The 19,111-nt window shown below is 40.7% G+C and overlaps 1 protein-coding gene across 1 annotated transcript in view; it reads right to left on the minus strand.

Moving 5' to 3' along the window:
- The window catches only part of HOMER1 (homer scaffold protein 1), an 87,191-nt gene extending 68,841 nt beyond the window's left edge, over positions 1 to 18,350 (minus strand). Inside the window, exon 1 of the mRNA XM_071425260.1 lies at positions 18,217 to 18,350. Within this exon, the coding sequence (XP_071281361.1) occupies positions 18,217 to 18,221 (5 nt within the window). The 5' untranslated portion in view covers positions 18,222 to 18,350. The remainder of the gene's footprint in view (positions 1 to 18,216) is intronic.
- Positions 18,351 to 19,111: the final 761 nt, after the last annotated feature.

Genomic DNA, 19,111 nt, shown 5'->3' on the forward strand with positions numbered 1-19,111 from the left:
AGTGTTAATGATGCTAAAAAACATATTAAAAATTAGATACAACCCTTCCTTTCTCCTCCATACTGGGCTAAATTGACAGTGCTTTGGCAGAGAAGTCGCTGCACTACGTAGGATGAGGTAATGAACTTCCCTGTATGGACACAAGACCAGGCCAGGAGTGCAGATGAAGACAAAAGAGACACGGGCGATGACTCTTAAGCAAGAGCTGGAGTGAAGAGCTGCCCAGGCAGAAGCAGACAGCAGACACCAAAATAGGGAAACACTGAGTGACTGTGGGTTATGGGGAACTGAGTTTTTTAAAAAAAGGAACTACCATCAGCAATGCCTGCTACCTGGAAGTTTTAAATTTCTCAGCAGAGTTATTTTCCCCAAACAGTAAGACAAAAAGGTAATGAATAAACCTGTGTGATGCGGTGTTCTTACTCAGCTCAGTTCTGATAGTGAAAATTCCATGAGATTCATGTCCATGTATATTTCTCTACAAACTCCAGTGCATTCTCCTGGCTTTGATGCACATGGAGTCCACATACCAGACTGCTTTCAAAACAAGTCAAACAAAATGTGCCTAGGTAATTTTTTCTTGTTGCAAAAAGTGCAAAATTTCATCCATCAGGATTCATAAAAAGAGTTTCAGAGGAAGATAATGCCACATGCAGGCAAAAACAGGACAATATCCCTGTGCTCAAAATGGGAGTGCAGCCACACTCCAAGCTGACTGGAGTGGTGGAGACTGGACAGAAAGTGTGCTGTTCTCCTGCCATTAGAGCCCTGGACACAGCAGACCCTGCCACATGACAGACGGCATGCTCAGCACTGTCTCTGGCAGTTGAGGACTGCAAACCCCTACAGCAGGCATGTTTTGCAGGTGGTCATTTTGCATACACTGAATTCCAAGCCTCTCTAATAGCTGTCATCCAAGGAAACTTCTCCCCAGGTCAGACAACATGAACACTGCACATGGTATTTCAGGCACTTGCTGATTTAGGAGAGGACAAAGACCTTTTTGCTTTTTCCAAATGTCAGCATACTAATCCCAGAGCTTTTCCCAGTGTCCTGCTAGCTATTCTCCCCTAGCTTGTTTCTGAAGCTGTAGCAAGCTTTTGTTACTCTAAGCAGCTTGAGAAGAGATTCCTGAAAAGAAATGAGGAGAGTGATTAAAAGTGCAGCTATAGTCAAAGCCACTTAATAAACTACAGCATCCAAACACAGTCAGTGTTGTTTAAGGAGTATAAGTCAACAACTAAACAGGTCAAAGCAACAGAAAACCACAGAATTTTCCATGTTCATAAAAATGCTCCGAGATCTGATAAAAATTGTATACATTTGGGGAAAAGTATTGCACAACATTGGCTTCCAATGTATGGAAACTGTTCTGAAATGTAATCCTTTTCTGGATGGGAAATAACTGACAATACCATATTGAAGATAAAATTATGAAGTTGAACAAACACATTCAGTGCACTTGTGTAATGACTATGACTTCAGATTTTTCTTTCTGTCTTACACACAACTTTCAGGTACAATGTATATATACAATAACAACTTTCATATCTCAAAACAAGCTTTGAGATAGTAATAAAAGTGAAGTTACAATCATGTAACCAAATCAAAATCTCTCCCATCCCACCAATGGTTTATCTAGTTTTACACCTACATTCTTAGACCTGTTCTTGCTGTTATGTTTTGGTTTATTTGAAGTAAGCAAATGTTTACAAAGGTGCTACAAAAAAGCTTGTTTTCTATATAGTTACCTGTTAATATGTGTAACTGCCTATTTACCTATAAAGTTCAAACTATAAGCTTTACAGACTGTGCTCTGTAGCTATGTAACACTGCACAGGCAGTGCCTTCAAGCACTTTCTAAGCTGTTTTATTTCCATTTAAGAATCAGCTTTTAGTATTAGATTTTTAAGCACTTAGGAGTTAGCACAGCATCACAAGAAATAATTGCCATTTTTCAGGATTTGAAGGGAGCAAAATTTTCTAGAGACTTTCACTAAACCTGTTAGGTTAAGTAAAAAATACATTTACCTTAGCCAGAAAAATAATTATATACTGTCTATTACGTTTGCAAGGACCTGAAGTTTTAACCAATTTGTTTCAGCTTGAAGTAGAATATTGCACAGTACTTAAAGAGAAATAAGGTAAAGGAAATCAGTAGAAAATAATTTAGTGATTAGCAGAAATCTATTATCTTTGAAATGTTAGTGCCTCTATAAAGACTAGTGAAAATCTGTAAGCTATTTGGACAACAGAGGGAAAAGTTGCACTCTATTTGCATACCCTAACATCCCACACTTTTGAAAAGGAAAAAAAAACCCATTAAAAAACGTAAACAACAACCTTGCAACATTTTACTGTGGGCTAAGAAGTATATACAAAATATGTATGTATACAGCTAAATGCAAAGAATATAGTTTTATACAAACCACATTAAATTTGATCCCTATGAGCAGACAAAACTCTACTTAAAGTCAGCAACTATGGACTTCCATTAGCAGAAGAACTGTTCACTTGAATTATTGCATCAATTAATAGAAGTTTTATATTTCACAGCAGACAAGTCAGGAAAGCACATAACTGCAAATATTTCTGAAATCAATTCCTTTTGGTAACATTTTGGCACATCCACTAAGGTGGATGGCATCTTCAGAAGGGTAACAGAGCTGGTGAAGGGACTGGAGCAGAAGTCATATGAGGAGCAGCTGAGGCAGCTGGGGGGATATAGCCTGAAGAAAAAAAGAGACTGAGGGGAGACCTTGTCACTGTCTACCACTATCTCAAAGGAGGTTGTAGCCAGGTGGGGGTCAGTCTCTTCTCTTAGGTAAAAAGTGATGGGATGAGAGGAAGTAGCCTCAATTTGCACCAGGGGAGGTTTAGAGTATGTATTAAGAAAAAAATTATTTATGGTAAGGGTTATTAAGCAAGGTGCCCAGGGAAGTGGTGGAGTCATCATTTCTGGAAGTGGATATGGCATTTGAGGACATGTGCTGGTGGTGACCATAGTGCTGGTTCTAGGCTGATTGTTGGACTTGGTGATCTTACAGGTCTTTTCCAACCTCAACAATTCTACAATTCACAGGTATGCAATCCTATAAAATAGTCTGTTTGGGGAACAATGGATGACTCTGTATGTACCAATCTCAACCAAATGCTCAGGAAGCCCACACACAGTACCTTCCAGAGAAGGAAGGGAAAGAAAAGAGGTAGGAGAGTTTCATACAAACAGGCAGTATAAGACAAACACGGACAGCATTTAAAATGAATGTGTGTTGCCATCACATAAAATCCCAAGAGTTAGGATTACCATATCCTGGGAAATATAGCTCTTGCTACTGAATAAACATGAAGACAAAAGAGTAGGTTTACCTAACCTCATTCCTCTTCTGTCTGAGCTTACAATTCGTGAGGGACTTATGAAGCATCTTAGAAAACTTTAGAAGAGTAAAGAGCTTTTGCCACAGCACAGATTTACATTGAGCTATAGGACAGCACAGACATTACAGTCTCACAAATTTAGTAATATCAACAGCATGGAAGGTGGCAGAGTTGCAAAGTTGAGGACAAATCAGTGCCCACTACTTAAAATTAAGGCTTATACAGTACAACAAAGAAAAATACCAACAAAACTCTTAAATTTTTGGTATAATGATAGTGAACATGGAGCTCTTTACACTACAGATTAATAAAGCTACCTGTAGGTTATGTATAGGGAAGTGTTAAACTCATTTTTTTTAAAAAAAGAAGGAAAAAAAATACTGGATTTGCTTTCACTTCTGCAATTCTCTGGGTTTGTTTTAAATGCCTGTTCTCCAGTGCCCCCATATTATTGTATGCTGCTGTTATTGTATGCTGCTCAAGTTCAGCAAGTAGGCAACCAGCTGAAGTGCTGCATTCACAGCAATAATTTATCACTGACTGTGAAAGTTACTCCCACAGCTGAATGATGGTCCATCTCTCTAAGGTATTCCTTTTTTTGTCCTTTCACACGACCTTGAAAAGCTCATTTTCATAGCGGGAATCCAGGGAGAGTTCTGGGAATCAAATGAGGTAACAAAAAGCATATTATCAAGTACTCTGCTTTATCTTCCTAAAGCTCTTACTTCAGTTTAGTAACTTATTCCAAGAATATAGGTATAGGTATCTTCAGAATTTTTCTAGATACCTAAGTGATTATTCCTCTCAATTGTGCAAGTAAGTGGACAAAGGTATCTCTGAATAAATGTTTACCTTAAGTTTGTTTAAATTACAAAATTGGATAGAACTAACCATTAGCTTTTAATGGCTTAAGAGCAGCTAAACTACGTTAGGTTGAATTTTACAACATATTATAAATTTCTCTATAGTGAAAATACTAAGAAATCATGACACTAAAAAACTATAATTTCTTCTTGAATTTTGCTCTGTGCAAAAATTCCAGAATTTCTGTCAGGAATCCAAGAGAGGATTTCTTCTTTCTCTAGAACTAGACAATTAATTTTAAGATGTACAGCTATTTTCCACATCTAGTCACTAAAAGTATTTATCAGAAGTAAACAAAAAATCCCCAACTTAATGTCAGGTTCTAATCTATGAACAAAGAATCCCAAAATAACAGTGTAATGAGATGTTTCTGAAAGAAATCTAGATATTAACATTCCTACAACAGCCCTTACATGCAGTAAGCTAAGCTATGCTGCATCTGGAATAAGAAATAAGCAGGCAATGAACAGTCTAAAAACATTTGTTTCTCTCCATTCTACACCAAGGAAATCCAACTTAGCCACACTTGCAACACAAGCAGAAAAGAGAAGAAAGCAGAAAGGAAGAAATAATGTTATTTATGCTTGTTAGAAAAAAAAGTTAGAAAGGCCAAAAAGCAATCCACAACGAGGCTTTCTAGTTGGTTCCCCTAGTTCCTTGATACTCTCTGTACAATTTTTCTTTTGCAATCTTTATCTAAAATCTCCCTGCAATGGAGTTCTGACAGTCAGACTACTCTTAGAGAACCCATGTAAATATTTTAAGGGAGAATATTAAGTAGTTTAACTGCTTAGCTTGAATTTCTACTGTTATTTAACAGAGTACTTTATTTACAAAGTCATGCAACAATTAAATTATAGTTTACTGTCTTCCTGCACCACCAGTTTTCTTGAGTTTAAATAAATGGATATTTTCTATACATGATCCTCAGGAACAATACCTATAGTCTTCAGAACCATTACAAGAACTACAATTTAAAGGGGGGTGGGGGGCAAAAAAAAAAATAAAGAAGCCCCTTAGACCAGGAGCACAAGCACAGCTCTCCAAACAATAGAAGCAGAGGGAGCCAGAGCACAAAGTTGCTTTGGGATCCAGAGACACTGCTAGTGAGGCAGGAGTTCGTGTACTGCTTTACAAGCGGGCACAGCAGCAGTCTCCTTTCCAGGGGCATGGAGATGGATGAGGAAAATGAGGAGGAAGGCTCCAGATGGGACATAATTTTCAATCTCTGCAATTCATGACCTGCATGTTTTCCTTTTCACATTTTACAAACACCCTCGAATTAATTTATGGATTCTTGAAGATCTGAAATTCAGTAGTTTCCTTTGCAAAACAATTTTCAGCTTGTGATAAGGGCTGTTTATGCCACTCAAAAGTAACTAATTAGACCAATTGATGCTGACTAAACAAGGTAAGAATTAAGCCAAATTGCATGGGGCCACTTAGGGGCTCTTTCTGAGGCAGAGATAGGTAGAAACAGCACCTTGCATGTTCTTTGATGTTAATCATAGTGGTCAGTGGGATTTAAGGGTCATACAACAACACTGGTAGAAATGCCACCCAGAGCAGCAGATTCAGAAAACTGACAGACTGAAACTCGTTGCTTTGTCCTGACATGAAAGCATAAGACTGTCTGTAAATCAATACCTTCTGTTCTAAAGTTTGGTTAGATCAATTTAGTGGATGTAATAAAATCCTTCAGCGGCACTGACAAGTGTCATCATGCATAGGTAGTACAGTATGAAGGAAGTGAGAATAGAGGGATGGCACTAGGACATGAAGCTATGTAAATCATTGAAATAATATCAGTGGCAATCCTACATCATCTTAGATTCCATAAAATACAGCAGAGTTCAATAAACAATGTAAACACAGTATTTTCTGATTTGACATTCAGTGTGATTTTGCATGCTCCATCAAGTCTCATCATTGCCTAGACAAGAATTTCTGTTCTGATGGCTGTATTTCACAGCTATGGAGCAAAGTGGCAAAGCTAGGGCTTTTGACAATAGACTGATGAGAATTCTGGAACCTAGAAAATAATAGGAGAAATACAAAATCATAGAATCAAGTCATCATGTGTTTCCATTGAGATAAATGGCAATTATATGGTAACCAGTGATACTATTTAAAAATTAGTCTAACTGCTGTTTTTCTAATCATCTTTGACTTTGAGAGACAACGCTAAAATAATACTAGTCATAATTTTGTTATTATTAATACTAGATGTCTTGGCAATTTGCTAACAGCAGAAAACCCAAGGAATACATATCCTCATTTATTACTCCACATTTGGTATTAGTCTCAAAGATATGTCTGTACTAAAATGAGGTTTCCTCATTTGGCACCACAGTCTTGACCAACTTCTCTTTGCTTTTTAATAGCTTTAATTCATCTCCTTATTTGCTCTAAACTTCCATTTTGCTTCCCTGTAGACCTTCTTACAGAAACAATCACGCCTCCTCACTACTTCTCACCCAATCAACCACATCCACTCCATCATTTTCCACATCTCCAGATTATTAATTTTGACATGCTTTCTCCATGTGAAAAAGCTTTTTCTTTAAGTGGTCCTGGCACTTCTCACACCTTTAATTTCCAGCTTAAAACCCAGAAAAAACATATCTGACATTAAGAATTCATCAGTTAACAGTCAGTTTCAAGAGCTTTTCACTTAACCCTCAAAAATAAACACCCTGAAACAAACCACTAGCACTACCACATGTTAACTGCAGATACCTCAAAGCTGAACTCATGCTTCCACCAGAACCAGTGGAAGTATCAGAACTGACATAAGAAGGGGCTGAATAGACATGCATTTCACCAGGACTTGATCTTCCAACAATTTGCAATCCCAACCAGAGTGCTACAGCTGCATGTTAAGTTTCAAAGGAAAAACTAATCACTGTTCCACATCAAAAGATGAGAACTGAATATTTTATTTGTATCAAGGAACTGAATAAGACTCCTAGGAAGGTAAACAAATTAATTTTATATTCATAAATAACAAATCAATTTGAATCACCCATTAAGCACTACAGGAACTCTAAAGACTCTTTAATTCACTTTCAGCATATTATTATTATGCCAGTAAGTTTCTCCCTTCTGATAACTTACAGCCAGGTAAACACTATTGAATTTTGGATGCAGTGGTTGAAACTATATTGACCTGTAATGGGGGATCCCAGGTCTGTTTCCCTGATTGTTCACAGCACACTTACACTAAACACTCTGAGACACCCAAATATCATTCCTGACATTCCTGCAGCTTCCTCACTGGATCACTGAAGGTATTCCTAAGATGGCTCCAAATCCTGTCTCTCCCAAAGACATGCTTTGCACTGTCAGGCAACCTCCCTCTGTAGTGAGATGTGAAATAATAATAAGGGGCAAAATCCATTTTTAAACATACTAGTATGAATACACACCAAGCATGGAGCAAAGACTGCTCTGCACAGTCCACTACAGTGGCTGACAAGGGAAGAGTTAGACAAGTTTGCATAGTAAGCATCAGTCAAGGAAGCACTTATGTGAAGTACTATGCCATAGGGATGAACCTCAACAGGCAGAGAAGGACAGTCAAACCTGGACTAAGCTGTTCATTCCACTGATAAGCAGCTCATGAGGAGAGAGCAGTCAATACTGTCTACTTGACTTGAGCAAGGCTTTTGACATCACCACTCACATCCTCATTCACAAATTCAAGAAGTGTGGACTGAATGAGTAGACAGTGAGGTTGATTGAGAACTGGCTGAATAGCAGATCTCAGAGGGTCAAAATCAGTGGCAAAGTTGGAGGCCTGTCCCTAGTGGTGTCCCCCTAAGGTTGAATGTTTAACTTGTTCATCCTTGACCTGTAAAAGGGGGCAGATTTCTCCTCAGCAAATTCAGTTATGATACTATGCTGGGAGGAATGACTGACACCTCCAAGTTCTGTGCAACCCTTCAGAAGGACCTTGACAGGATGGAAAGACAGGTAGAGAAGAACAATCTGAAATTCAGCAAGGGCAAATGCAAGGTCCTGCACTTGGGGAGGAACAACCCCAGGCATCAGCACAGGCTGGGCCTGACCCACTGGGGAGCAGCTCTGTGGAGAAGGACCTGGGTGTTCCAGTGGACAACAAGCTGTCCATGAGCCAGCAGCGTGTCTGGGTAGCCAAAATGGGGGGCATTAGGAAGAGCATTGCCATGCAATGGAAGAACAGGTTATGGAAAGTGATCCTGCCCTTGTACTCGGCCCTGGTGAGGCCTCACCTAGAGTGCTGTGTCCAGTTCTGATCTCTTCAGGGCAACAGAAACATGGAGCTCCAGGGGTGAGTTCAGCAGAGGCCACAGAGATGACGAAGGGTCTGGAGCATCTCTCTTATGATGAAAGGCTGAGGGAACTGGGGCTGTTCAACATCAAGAAGAAACAACTGAGAGGGCATCTCATCAGTGTATATAAGTATTGGAAGGAAGGGTGTAAAGACAATGGACCAGTGGTGGACCATCTTCTCAGAGGTGCCAAGCAATTTGACAAGAGGCAATGGGCAGACACTGATGCACAGGAAGTTCCACCTGGACATGAGGAAGAACTTCTTTACTATGCAGTAACTGAGCACTGGAACAGATTGCCAAGAGAGGGTGTGGAGTCTCCCTCACTGGGGATACTCAAGAGCTGTCCGGACACAATTGTGTGCCGTGTGCTCTGGGATGACACTGCTTGAGCAGAGAGGTTGGACAACATAATCCACTGTAGGCCCTTCCTATTTTACCCATTCTGTGACTCTGTGAAGACGACAGTTCTGGAAATACACAACGACATCAGTACTAGCCACAGGTATTGCTACTGAAATAATGTAAAGAAACATTTTCTCACTGACAGGTCATGCACTTCCTTTGATTGTGCTGGTGGAGGCTCGTAAAGACAAAGTGTTATGTGTTGTAGTGGAATTAGATTAGCAAGCACTTTGGAAACAGCACTTCAAAATTTAGCTTATGCTTCTGAAAGGCACTTATGATGACCTTAGCTCCAACCCCAAGATAGCAGGTGGGTGTCAGGGCTTCACTCAGATGAAAATAATTTTTAAAAAATTAGGTCTCAGAACACTGCTTACCATTTTGACAAACTGAGCAAAAAAAAAGGATACCATACAGTTGGTGCAGAAGTTTTGGCTCCAATTGCCTACTTTAGAGGCCTATACTTACCAGCTCAATAAAAATATTCAGTAATAAATGCATGCTACTACAGTTAAGAAGCATCTAAACAATGAGCAAGAACCAGTGTTTTTAAGTGCTAGTTATTTTAGCATGAATTTTTTTTAATTAACAATTTTCCTTACATAGTACCTGAATGAACTGGTAAGGTTCCATGCCTTCAAAACCTGTGAAACAAGAACTAGAAAAGCCTCCCTCACCCCTGCCTGTGCATAAATATCAGAACAGATATTAAATTTATCAGAGCAAGCCCCAGTTTTTCTGTATCCATGAAATAAACAGTGGCCAACACCTAGCAGGTTCATGAGCTATTTACAGAATGCTTGCATTGCAAAGTCAGTTTTAAAGAAGGCTGCATTTAAAAACATTTTATAGCTGTATGCTAAACATGGTATAGTCTTCCCAAACTGAAGCACTTAGGTGCTGCCATGGTTATGTCCAAAAGAGGCTTAACTGAAGCATCAAATACTGGTCGATGTAGCAGAAACTGCTATTTCCCACTCCCTAACAGGTTTTATGTTTACAAACAGACTGGTTAATATAGTAAATAGAATGCCGTGAGCAGGAAGTACTCATACCATAGTTAATTGCAAAATTTTTTTCCAATGTTACAAGCAAATGAAGAGTAACAGTTCTTCAGGAAGACGAACAGTACAGATATAAGAAAAAATAATCTAGGGTTTCCTGAATAAGCAAATTCTTGGGTTTTACAAAAACATTAGCCAGTGGCAGAAGTACAAAGACAAAAAGACAAACATGATGGTGAAGCAGAAGGTAACCTTTGCAAGATTTAGATGTGAATTCTATCTGTAAAGGCTGACTTAGCACAAGTGATTTGAGGAGGACCATGTCCATCTCTGAGTACTCAAGACCAGCAGTATTCTTTAAATGTTGGATTTGCCATTGTTACTAAGGAGAAGAAAAGGACTCTTTAAATATATTTTAATGCCAAGTAAAATTGTTCTTTATAAGAACAATTATAGAAGATGCAGATTGTCTTTCTTTGTCTAAGAACTTCATCCCAGAATAATATTAATTCTCCAGTTCTGCTTACAATAGAAGTGGCATATTGAAAAGGACCCTATAATACTCATAATTCCATCCCAGTAATAGAACTACTCTAGCTTTTTTTGCAGTCTGATTTTAAAAACTGTAATTAATGTGGACAAAAGAGGAAGCTTTGTTGTTGTTGTTTTTAGTTTCTATGTCACATTTTAGCTCACCAAATGCATAAGCCTCAGTAAAAACTACTTCAGATCTTAAGTGGCCTATTAAGATCCATTGTAAGAGACATGGGCAGCATTTACATTCACATATGAGGTTATCTTAGGGAATCTAGTGTTCAGGGCTCGTTTCACAAAAATCAGCCAAAATGGACCATTCCTTAATCATGTACTTCAGCACCAATTTTTTTTTATGAAAACTTCTCAAAGATCCTTTGAGTTTTACTATCATATGTAGGCAGACATATTATCTGAGCTCTGCAGTACTTCTGAGAATCATGAGTACCTGTGACTCCAATCAGCAGGACACCATCTATTCCCAAGCACTGCTAATTGCTTCCTAGTAAAAATCAGCTCCTCCACATGTCTAGATGTAGAAAAGGGACTTACACTCAAACGTTGAAAAAGCACTTGGAAATCAGTATCCAGAAGCTGAAATTAAGTTAAATCCAACAGAAGTGTTCCTGTCTAATTGCAGGTTAACTCTTTTAGTTACACACAGTCAGTGCAAAACCCCCAAGTAGTGCAAAAGCGAGGGTTAAAGCAAATTATCTGAATATGTGCTTAGGACCCCAATTTACTGCATACAGCCATTTGACAAGATACACACAGCACATATTATTGCATATGCTTATTTTTGTTAGCATGAGAAGTAACAAAAGATACCTGCCATGGCTGTGTACTCCACAGTAAGTCACAGTGGAGAAAACAGGCTTTTTTCCTCTATCACACAATACATTCTTTCAGAATTTTGTACAGACAAGCCAGGACTAGCAGTCTGTTGGAAATGAACAGGCTAAGAAGTAGGCCTAAGAATTGTGAGAATACATGTCAAAGATTATTTATTTCATCAACATTTCACTGCAAAGTGTTGACCATTTAAAGCAAATTCTTCAGTTTTCAAAACTCTGGGAAGATCTCATCATATGTACTATTACAAGAAGAGATTCAAGATTAACCATGGATCCATACTGCATACTATTTACACAATAAGTAATTTAAAAGCACTTTAAAAACCCAAATTCTATACCCAGCAATATAACCTATTATTGTTTGGGTTTAGTGAGTTTTTTTGTTTGGGTTGGCTGTGGTGTTGTTTTGTTTTACTACAAAATACACTATTCAAAGGGGAAAAATAATACCATTTCTCAATAAGCTGAGATTCAACCTAGTGGACAGTCACAAAAAACCTTTCCAGACCTGAGCTTCAAAACTGAGGAGCAAAGTTCAACAGGAGTTGGTCTGAATTCAGACCTTTTTAAACATTTCCCACCAGAGTAAACAGACACCGCTGTAGTAAAAAGCAGGTCTCTCCCACCTGTAGTCGCCCTTCCCTTGTGCACACCCCTGTATTTGCAGTCAGCTAGGTCACAGTACTGACATAGCTCACTGCACAAACATTGGTGCTGTAGTAGACAAATGGAGGAAGCAGTGCTTGCCTTCTGTGGTTCCCACCTTTTGGTGGCAAGATCTGTGAAAATTAAATAATCAGGATGTTTGCAAAGAGAACAACCACAAACATCAACAAAACAGTGCCTGTGAATCATCTGCATGTACGTGGAGGAAGAAGAACAACCTGAGAGGAGCTATGTATTTCAACTTCTCCCCTCTCATTACAGAAAATGAGCGATGCAGTCTGCTTAATTTACCTAACTTGATAATCATTACTTAAAAACCAGAAATCATGACTAGTTACTGGAAATGTCAATATAAGCTTGTATCTGGCAATCCAACATCATCTATTGCATGTTTAAACAGTATTTTCCTGGACAAATTTTTTAATGATGACTGGGATTCATCACTACTTGCCACCAAAAAAGTGTATCAGAGTGCAGTCTGTTGCCAGAAGCATGATTGTGATGCAGTTCCAGAAAATCAATATAATATTGAAACACAGTTCCATTACTTCACCAAATGGAGTAATGCCACTACCAGGACTCTGTGTAGATAAAACAGAGCTCAACACTGCATAGTGCGAGGACCAGGTAGAATAAACCCACAGCTCCCTCTAGCCTCTTCTCTCCTCTAGTATTTCTGTCCTGAACACAATACTAATTTTGGTGGATCTCACATGGCTGAGCCTTGGGAAATATAAAAACTTGAAACAGAATGGTAAAAGAAGTCTACTATCAAAACTGGATATAAAGCAGGTTATGAAAAAGGTTTTTCATAATGCAATGCTTTCATTACCCATTACACCTTAAGACTGAATATATCTGAAAAAGCCTTGCAGGAAGAACAGCACAAAACCCTGAACTAGAAAGCATGCTCTTTGAAAATTTTTTACAGAAAGCTTTCCCCTAAGTGGGGCTTTTAAATGGGGCATTTAAATACATGTTTCATGGTATCTTTAAATAAGACGGAAAAAAAAAAATAGAAGAGATGGAGTCTGGGGTTTTTTTCCACTTTAAATAATACAGAATACTTAGTTTCTTTGTTCACTGTCACAGTTAACTGTTACTAACACTATAACCACACACATGGGGAAGCCTGAGAGTCTCCTCCAGTGCAAAACTGTCTCAGATAGGAAGCGCGCACTGGTAAAAGACAGCCACGTGTATATATTTACTCATTCAATATCCATTTGAGGCCTAGTCGCAGCCTGCCTGGGTATGAACACACCACACTGGTTTCCTGGCTAAGCACCTCTTAACTTTTAACCTCCGGACTAGCAGAGACCTTGGTCCTTGGTAGTTATTTTAGGCCTCAACAGCTTCCAAATTATAGAATCTAAAGGAGATGAAGAACTAGGTTCTAGTCTGGCTGAAGTATCTGCATTGTTTATATGGTTTGGAATACCTTAGAAAACCATAGCTTCAACTAAAACAATGTCCAAGGCACCTATACTAATGAGAACCTACCAGTAAATTAGTGTTACATCATATGATAATGCTCTTCACTGAAGTACACTAGTGCATAGACACAGATTTGAAAGGCAATGATTTAAAGTGATTAGCTAAGAGCCTTTAATCAAATTACAGTTTTATGATGCAATCATAAACATTAAATGTTTTCCAACAAAAATTCCCATAAATGTGATATCTAAATTCAACTTAAAACTTTTACTAACTAGCAGGAAGAAATACTCTGCTCAGCTCTAGTTAAATGTCATTGCCTTCCCTGATTAGAAGTGCTGACTTGTTACAGAATTATAAGCCATTGCAATTTCTGTGGCTCCAAGATTGTGTACTTCCTTAGATACTGGCTCAACATCTAGTTGAGTCTTGCAAAGATAATGGTAACTGAGGTAGAGCAAACAGTTTTGGAAAAAGAAACCACAAGAACACACATAACACACACACACATCTGATGCTTGCCTTGAGAGTAAAAATAATGAGAATAAATACTGAAAATAAAAATGAGAATAATACTGATAATAAAAATAATCCCAGCATAATGAATCAGAAGGACTTGAATGTTTATTTTCAGCAGAAGTAGGATTTTTCCAAAAGGGTTGGCCTATAAAATCTTGATAATGTATGGAAATACCAAAACAGATCAATTGCAACCTTAATTCATTACAAGTACCTTCACTACATCAGCAATCATCCCCTCATGATGCTCAGGACACTCATTTATGTTTTACCAGGCCAGAAGATCTGGTTCAGATTTCTTATGCTTGTTTTGAACTCAAAGTGACTGTGACAGAATATAATTTAAGCATGGTAGAAGTCTACATATATTGTTCTCTGAAAAGTAGTTTATTAACCATTTCAGGCTGCCTTACATGCAGTCTGTTTTGGTATTTATACATTACTAATTCTTTACAGATAACCAAGTTTTGTCATCTGTAGAACTTGTTATACTCTCCATTCTGGTACAGAAGACAGCATAAACTACTTTGCTGCCACTGCTCTCACATAATAAGCACCTCGTTTGACCGCTGAGACGGCAAGATGGTCAGGAATTGCAGTAACACTGAACTATTACCAAGAAGCTACGCCTTCCGCTCTACTACCTCAAGCATTCTGTGGAGCACAGCTGATAGAAGTGTTACTAAAACAAAGTCTGGGGAAAGCTACCATTAAGTCTTGTGGTAGGAAAACAGGTTAAAGAATTTGAGTCTGGACAAATTCAATGAACAGTAATACTTCTGGGTCCCAACAGCTTTCATGTGTTGTTACCCAGATAGAGAAAGCAAACTGAAACATTTCAGGACAAGACTGTAGTTTGTCCTGTTTAAAGAAATATGTTTGACTAACTGCACATCCTTCAAATAGAGTAAGATCTAGGAGTGGATCAGCCAGTTGCAGACTACCAAAAATTAAAATACTTATTTCTAGGCAAGTGCAGCACTAACAAGTATACCCTAAAATACTAATCTTTCTCAATATTCTCCAGCCAACTTAAGAACCCTAGTAGTCTAATTCTGCCATCTCAAACTGACACATATCATCACTACCTTTATGAGGATAACATACTAAACATAGGCCAACAAAACTGAAGATGAAGTCTTTATAAAGACACCTTGACTAACATGACATGACAGAAATGAGCACATCTTCCAGAACCTTTTACCTTGTAATTCCTTATAATTCAGCATGAACAATGGGAAAAGCAAGTAGCAAATTTAGATATTTGTCCACAGCTGTCATGTAAAGGCCATCATGTGAAGTAGTTATGGAGAGACTACGCATCAATAAATCAGGAATTAATACTAGATATTATGTTTAATAGGACATCAATTTCTGCATCTCTCCAGAATTCCCAGCTGTGCAGCTTCCCCATTGTGTCTGTAAAGAAGTGTATTCATTCCAGCCTAAACAACAAATGCATCCCTGTCTCTACTTTCCCTGCTCACAGATCGAAGTATAAGCTGTACCAATAACAAGAAAAATATAGCAACAGTTCCAACTTGAAACACAGTACTTACCTGGTCAATGCATACGACACCCTAGGCTGCCAATACAAATCCTGGGTATGCTTTAGAGCTGTTATTTGAGGATTTTTAATGCAATCAGACTTTTGATTGCATTAAAGAAGACGGATGGTGCAATACTAGCAATGAACACATGAATACATGTTATCAACTAGGACAGAACACAAAATCCATGTTTTTCTATTAAAGAATACTATATTGTATGTGGTCAATCCAACAAAAGGCTTTCCACAATGGTTGTATCACTCAACAGTAACTATTGATAAGAACTTGTTTTTATGCAACAGGAATGAGGAACTGGGAGAAGTGAGACAGACTGGCAGATAGAGAAACAAGAAAGGACATTCTGTGTGTCTGGCCTATATAATCCACAGGGTTTGATACACTTACCTTTTGTGAGATGAAAGACACACACAGACATATAGGATACAGCAATAAGGAAGTGTCCTGAACTACTCTACATTTCGCTAGTTTCAAGTTTCCCCAAAAAAAGTTTAATAGCAGCACTGGCCCAAAGCCCAGTTACTCACCAGTTGGTTTCCACCACACACCCAATGCATAATTACCTGGCTTGCCTGATGGTATTGCATGTGCCAAACATTGCACAGCAGAACAATGAATTCTTCATTATATGTAATCAGTCTAAGAAAGCTCCTGCTGGTTTGGCAAGCCAATTTCCCCCCCACCAAGTTTTCTGTGTTCTAACCATTGAAATAGGTGAGATCTCCACCAGTCAGGTACTACAAGATCAGTCTACAAGCTCACACAGCGTACCAGTACCCATTAAATACTGAATATAATACACAGACCATCATGTGACCCAGGTACATTGAATTACCAATGATCTTGCAACTTGCTTCTAGAATGCTCAATTTTTAGACCTTGGTAGAGTGCAGAGTATAGAGTAGCAACTGTTGAATTAAAAGCCCAGTGCATCCTGGTATAGAAATACTCTGAAATCCATGGGTACTTGCATTTAGAAATTAATTCAAAACAGCTACCAAATCAAGACCTCTGCTCTGAACAGTAACAGATGTCTGATACTTAACCATAGTTGCACTAAGTAGGTGCTGGCCCTGGCCTGGGTGTGCTCACTCAGATTTAGAGAGTTGCGGGCTTACCAGTAGTACATTCCTACATTTCAGGTTTGCCCTTCTTGTTAGAAGATGGTCTGCAAAGGAATTCTATATTGCAATACCCCAAAGCATACTGTCTAAAATGTGTTTAAAATACTTGCTAGCAAATTTAGTGTTCTTGACCTTGATGTGCAAAGATACCACTCAAGTCATCGCACCAACAATTGTGTTTTTTAAGATTATTTCAGCTCTCGACAAATACGGCTTTGTAGTGTTTATTAAGAAGCTATGACAGTAAAACACTAGGAGAGCTGGAGTTCCGGAGACAAAATGTTTGCTCCTCTTCAACAGTTCAGTGGATTTGTAATATGATTATGCTTAACCCAAATATCTACAAATATAGTATTGATTTTAAATCAATGAGAAGGTTTCCATTATTTTAATTTTACATAATCCTGTGTGTGATTAGCAATTTTAAGTATATATCCCAAAAAATTAATTGTATCATTTAGACTTTTGGCAGAAACATCACTTTCTTGGATATGTGGATAGCTGCAAGTTTGGGTTTATTCTGTTCAAATTTTTTTAATGGAAGGGAAGACAACAGAAAAATAAAAACAGGCTTAAGGAGCAAGGAGTCATTCCTTCCTACATCTTGACCTGTGACCCCCAGTGATAGCACAGAGACAAGGATGCAGCTGTTATCACCACACATGCAAGGAAGTTAATAAATTGAAGAATTCAAATGTCCTAAACAGCTTGAGGAGACATCTGTAACTCCCATAGTAATATGCCAATTTCACATCTGAATTCCTAAGTGACCAAAATACAAAGGACATGATTTGTAACTTTTGTAGATTGCCTCCACCTTGCAGTTTGCCAGATCATACCAGGTTTCTGTTGCTTTAGAACATGGACGAGTTTCCATTCCACTATCAGACAAGCCCGGTAGCATGGATTATTTTTTCAAATCACTATACAAATTCCTAAGGATATGACTGTGGAAAGTTTTCATAGGTATCTATGTCACATTTTTATTTACTAATTTGTATAAGATCTGATTAATTTTATAGATTTTATTCCTTCTAATTTCCTTAAGCTCTCAAGTGGATTCCCCAGTTTACCAGGGAACCTGCTGTGAAGCCGACTTCCTCAGAGCCTTCAATTTACTGAGAAATTCCCACGTAGTTCGATATTCTCTGAAGACTCCAGAAGAGTGGAAGCGAGCCTTCCCTGTTCTGGAATTTCACCCTAGCGCACTGAGTTTAAAGCACTCGTTTTCAGGACTGAACATCGCCTAACAACCCGGGAGAGGTCCCCACAGTGAGGAACTGGGAGCCGAGACGGCTCTTCCAGAATTCCGATGTGGCTACGGCGGAGACAAACCTCTGCAGATCGTGGTGCGCCCCTCACGGATCGCACGGCTCTCCCCTCACGGGGCTGATGCATGGCACCGACTGCAGCAGGATTCCTGCTGCTGGCGCACCCCGCCAGTGAGACCCCTCGACTCCGTGCGCATCCAGCAGCGCCCACAGCTCCGCGGGCGGCCGCTCCCACCCCCAGCCCCGGCACCAGCCCGGCGGCCCCCGCGACATCCTTACCCCATGGCGGCCGGCAGCGCCTGGCACCGGTGGTGCCGCGTCCCCGGGGCGCTCCTCGCCGCGCCGGCAGCTCCGCAGCCCCGTGGCGGCGGGGCCGCTGCTCTGGGCTCGCCGCAACCGCCGGGGGCCGAGCGGGGCCGCCCGCGCCCTAGGAAGCGCCCCCCGCGGGCCAGGCTCCCATGGCCACCGGCCCCGCCGGGCGCCCGCAGGCAGCGGCTCCGGCCCCCGGGCGGGCGGCAGCGGTGGCTTCGGGGACGGACGAGTCCCCTCCTGCAGGCGAACGGGGAGGCGCTCGCCTTCTTCGCGAGGGACTGGCGGCGGCTGCGGCGCTTCTCGCCGGGACGTGCGCGGCCGCGGAGGGCTCCGTGTGCCTCAGAGGCGGAGCGGGATGGGGCAGGCGGTGCGCACAGAGCTCCACGCCGACGCTCCCCCTAGCACCGCCGCCAGCAGCGTGGCGGGCACGGATGCATTTTCCCGAGAAGGCAGAGCGAGCCGTGGCACCGGCGCTGGCATCGGACTCCCGGCGAGAGGCCGCTACCGACGAGCTGCGGCCGCGCGTCGCCCGCGGGCACCGGGGTGCCGCGTTCCCCCGATCTGCCCGCCCGCCCACCCCCGGCTGCGGAGATGCGGGGCACCGCTCCTCCTTCCCGCGGCGGCGGGCCCGCTCCTCGCCGTCACGCCTTCTTCTGCAGCGAGCGGGCGGGCATCGTCCTGGGGCGCGGCGGATCGGTCACTGACAGCGGGCGGCGGGAGGGGCTGCCGCCGTCGAGCCCGCGCTGTTCTGCGGCGGGGCCGTGGGCTCAGCCCCGCCGGTGGAACGGAGGGAGGGAGCGATGGCCGCCTCAGGCGGTGCCCGGCTGCTCCGGCGCCACCGAGCCGCTGCCTGTGCCTGCTC

The sequence above is a fragment of the Agelaius tricolor genome, unplaced genomic scaffold (genome assembly GCF_023055355.1).
Source record: "Agelaius tricolor isolate 1412-34295 unplaced genomic scaffold, bAgeTri1.0.p SCAF_4, whole genome shotgun sequence".
NCBI lineage: Eukaryota > Metazoa > Chordata > Aves > Passeriformes > Icteridae > Agelaius > Agelaius tricolor.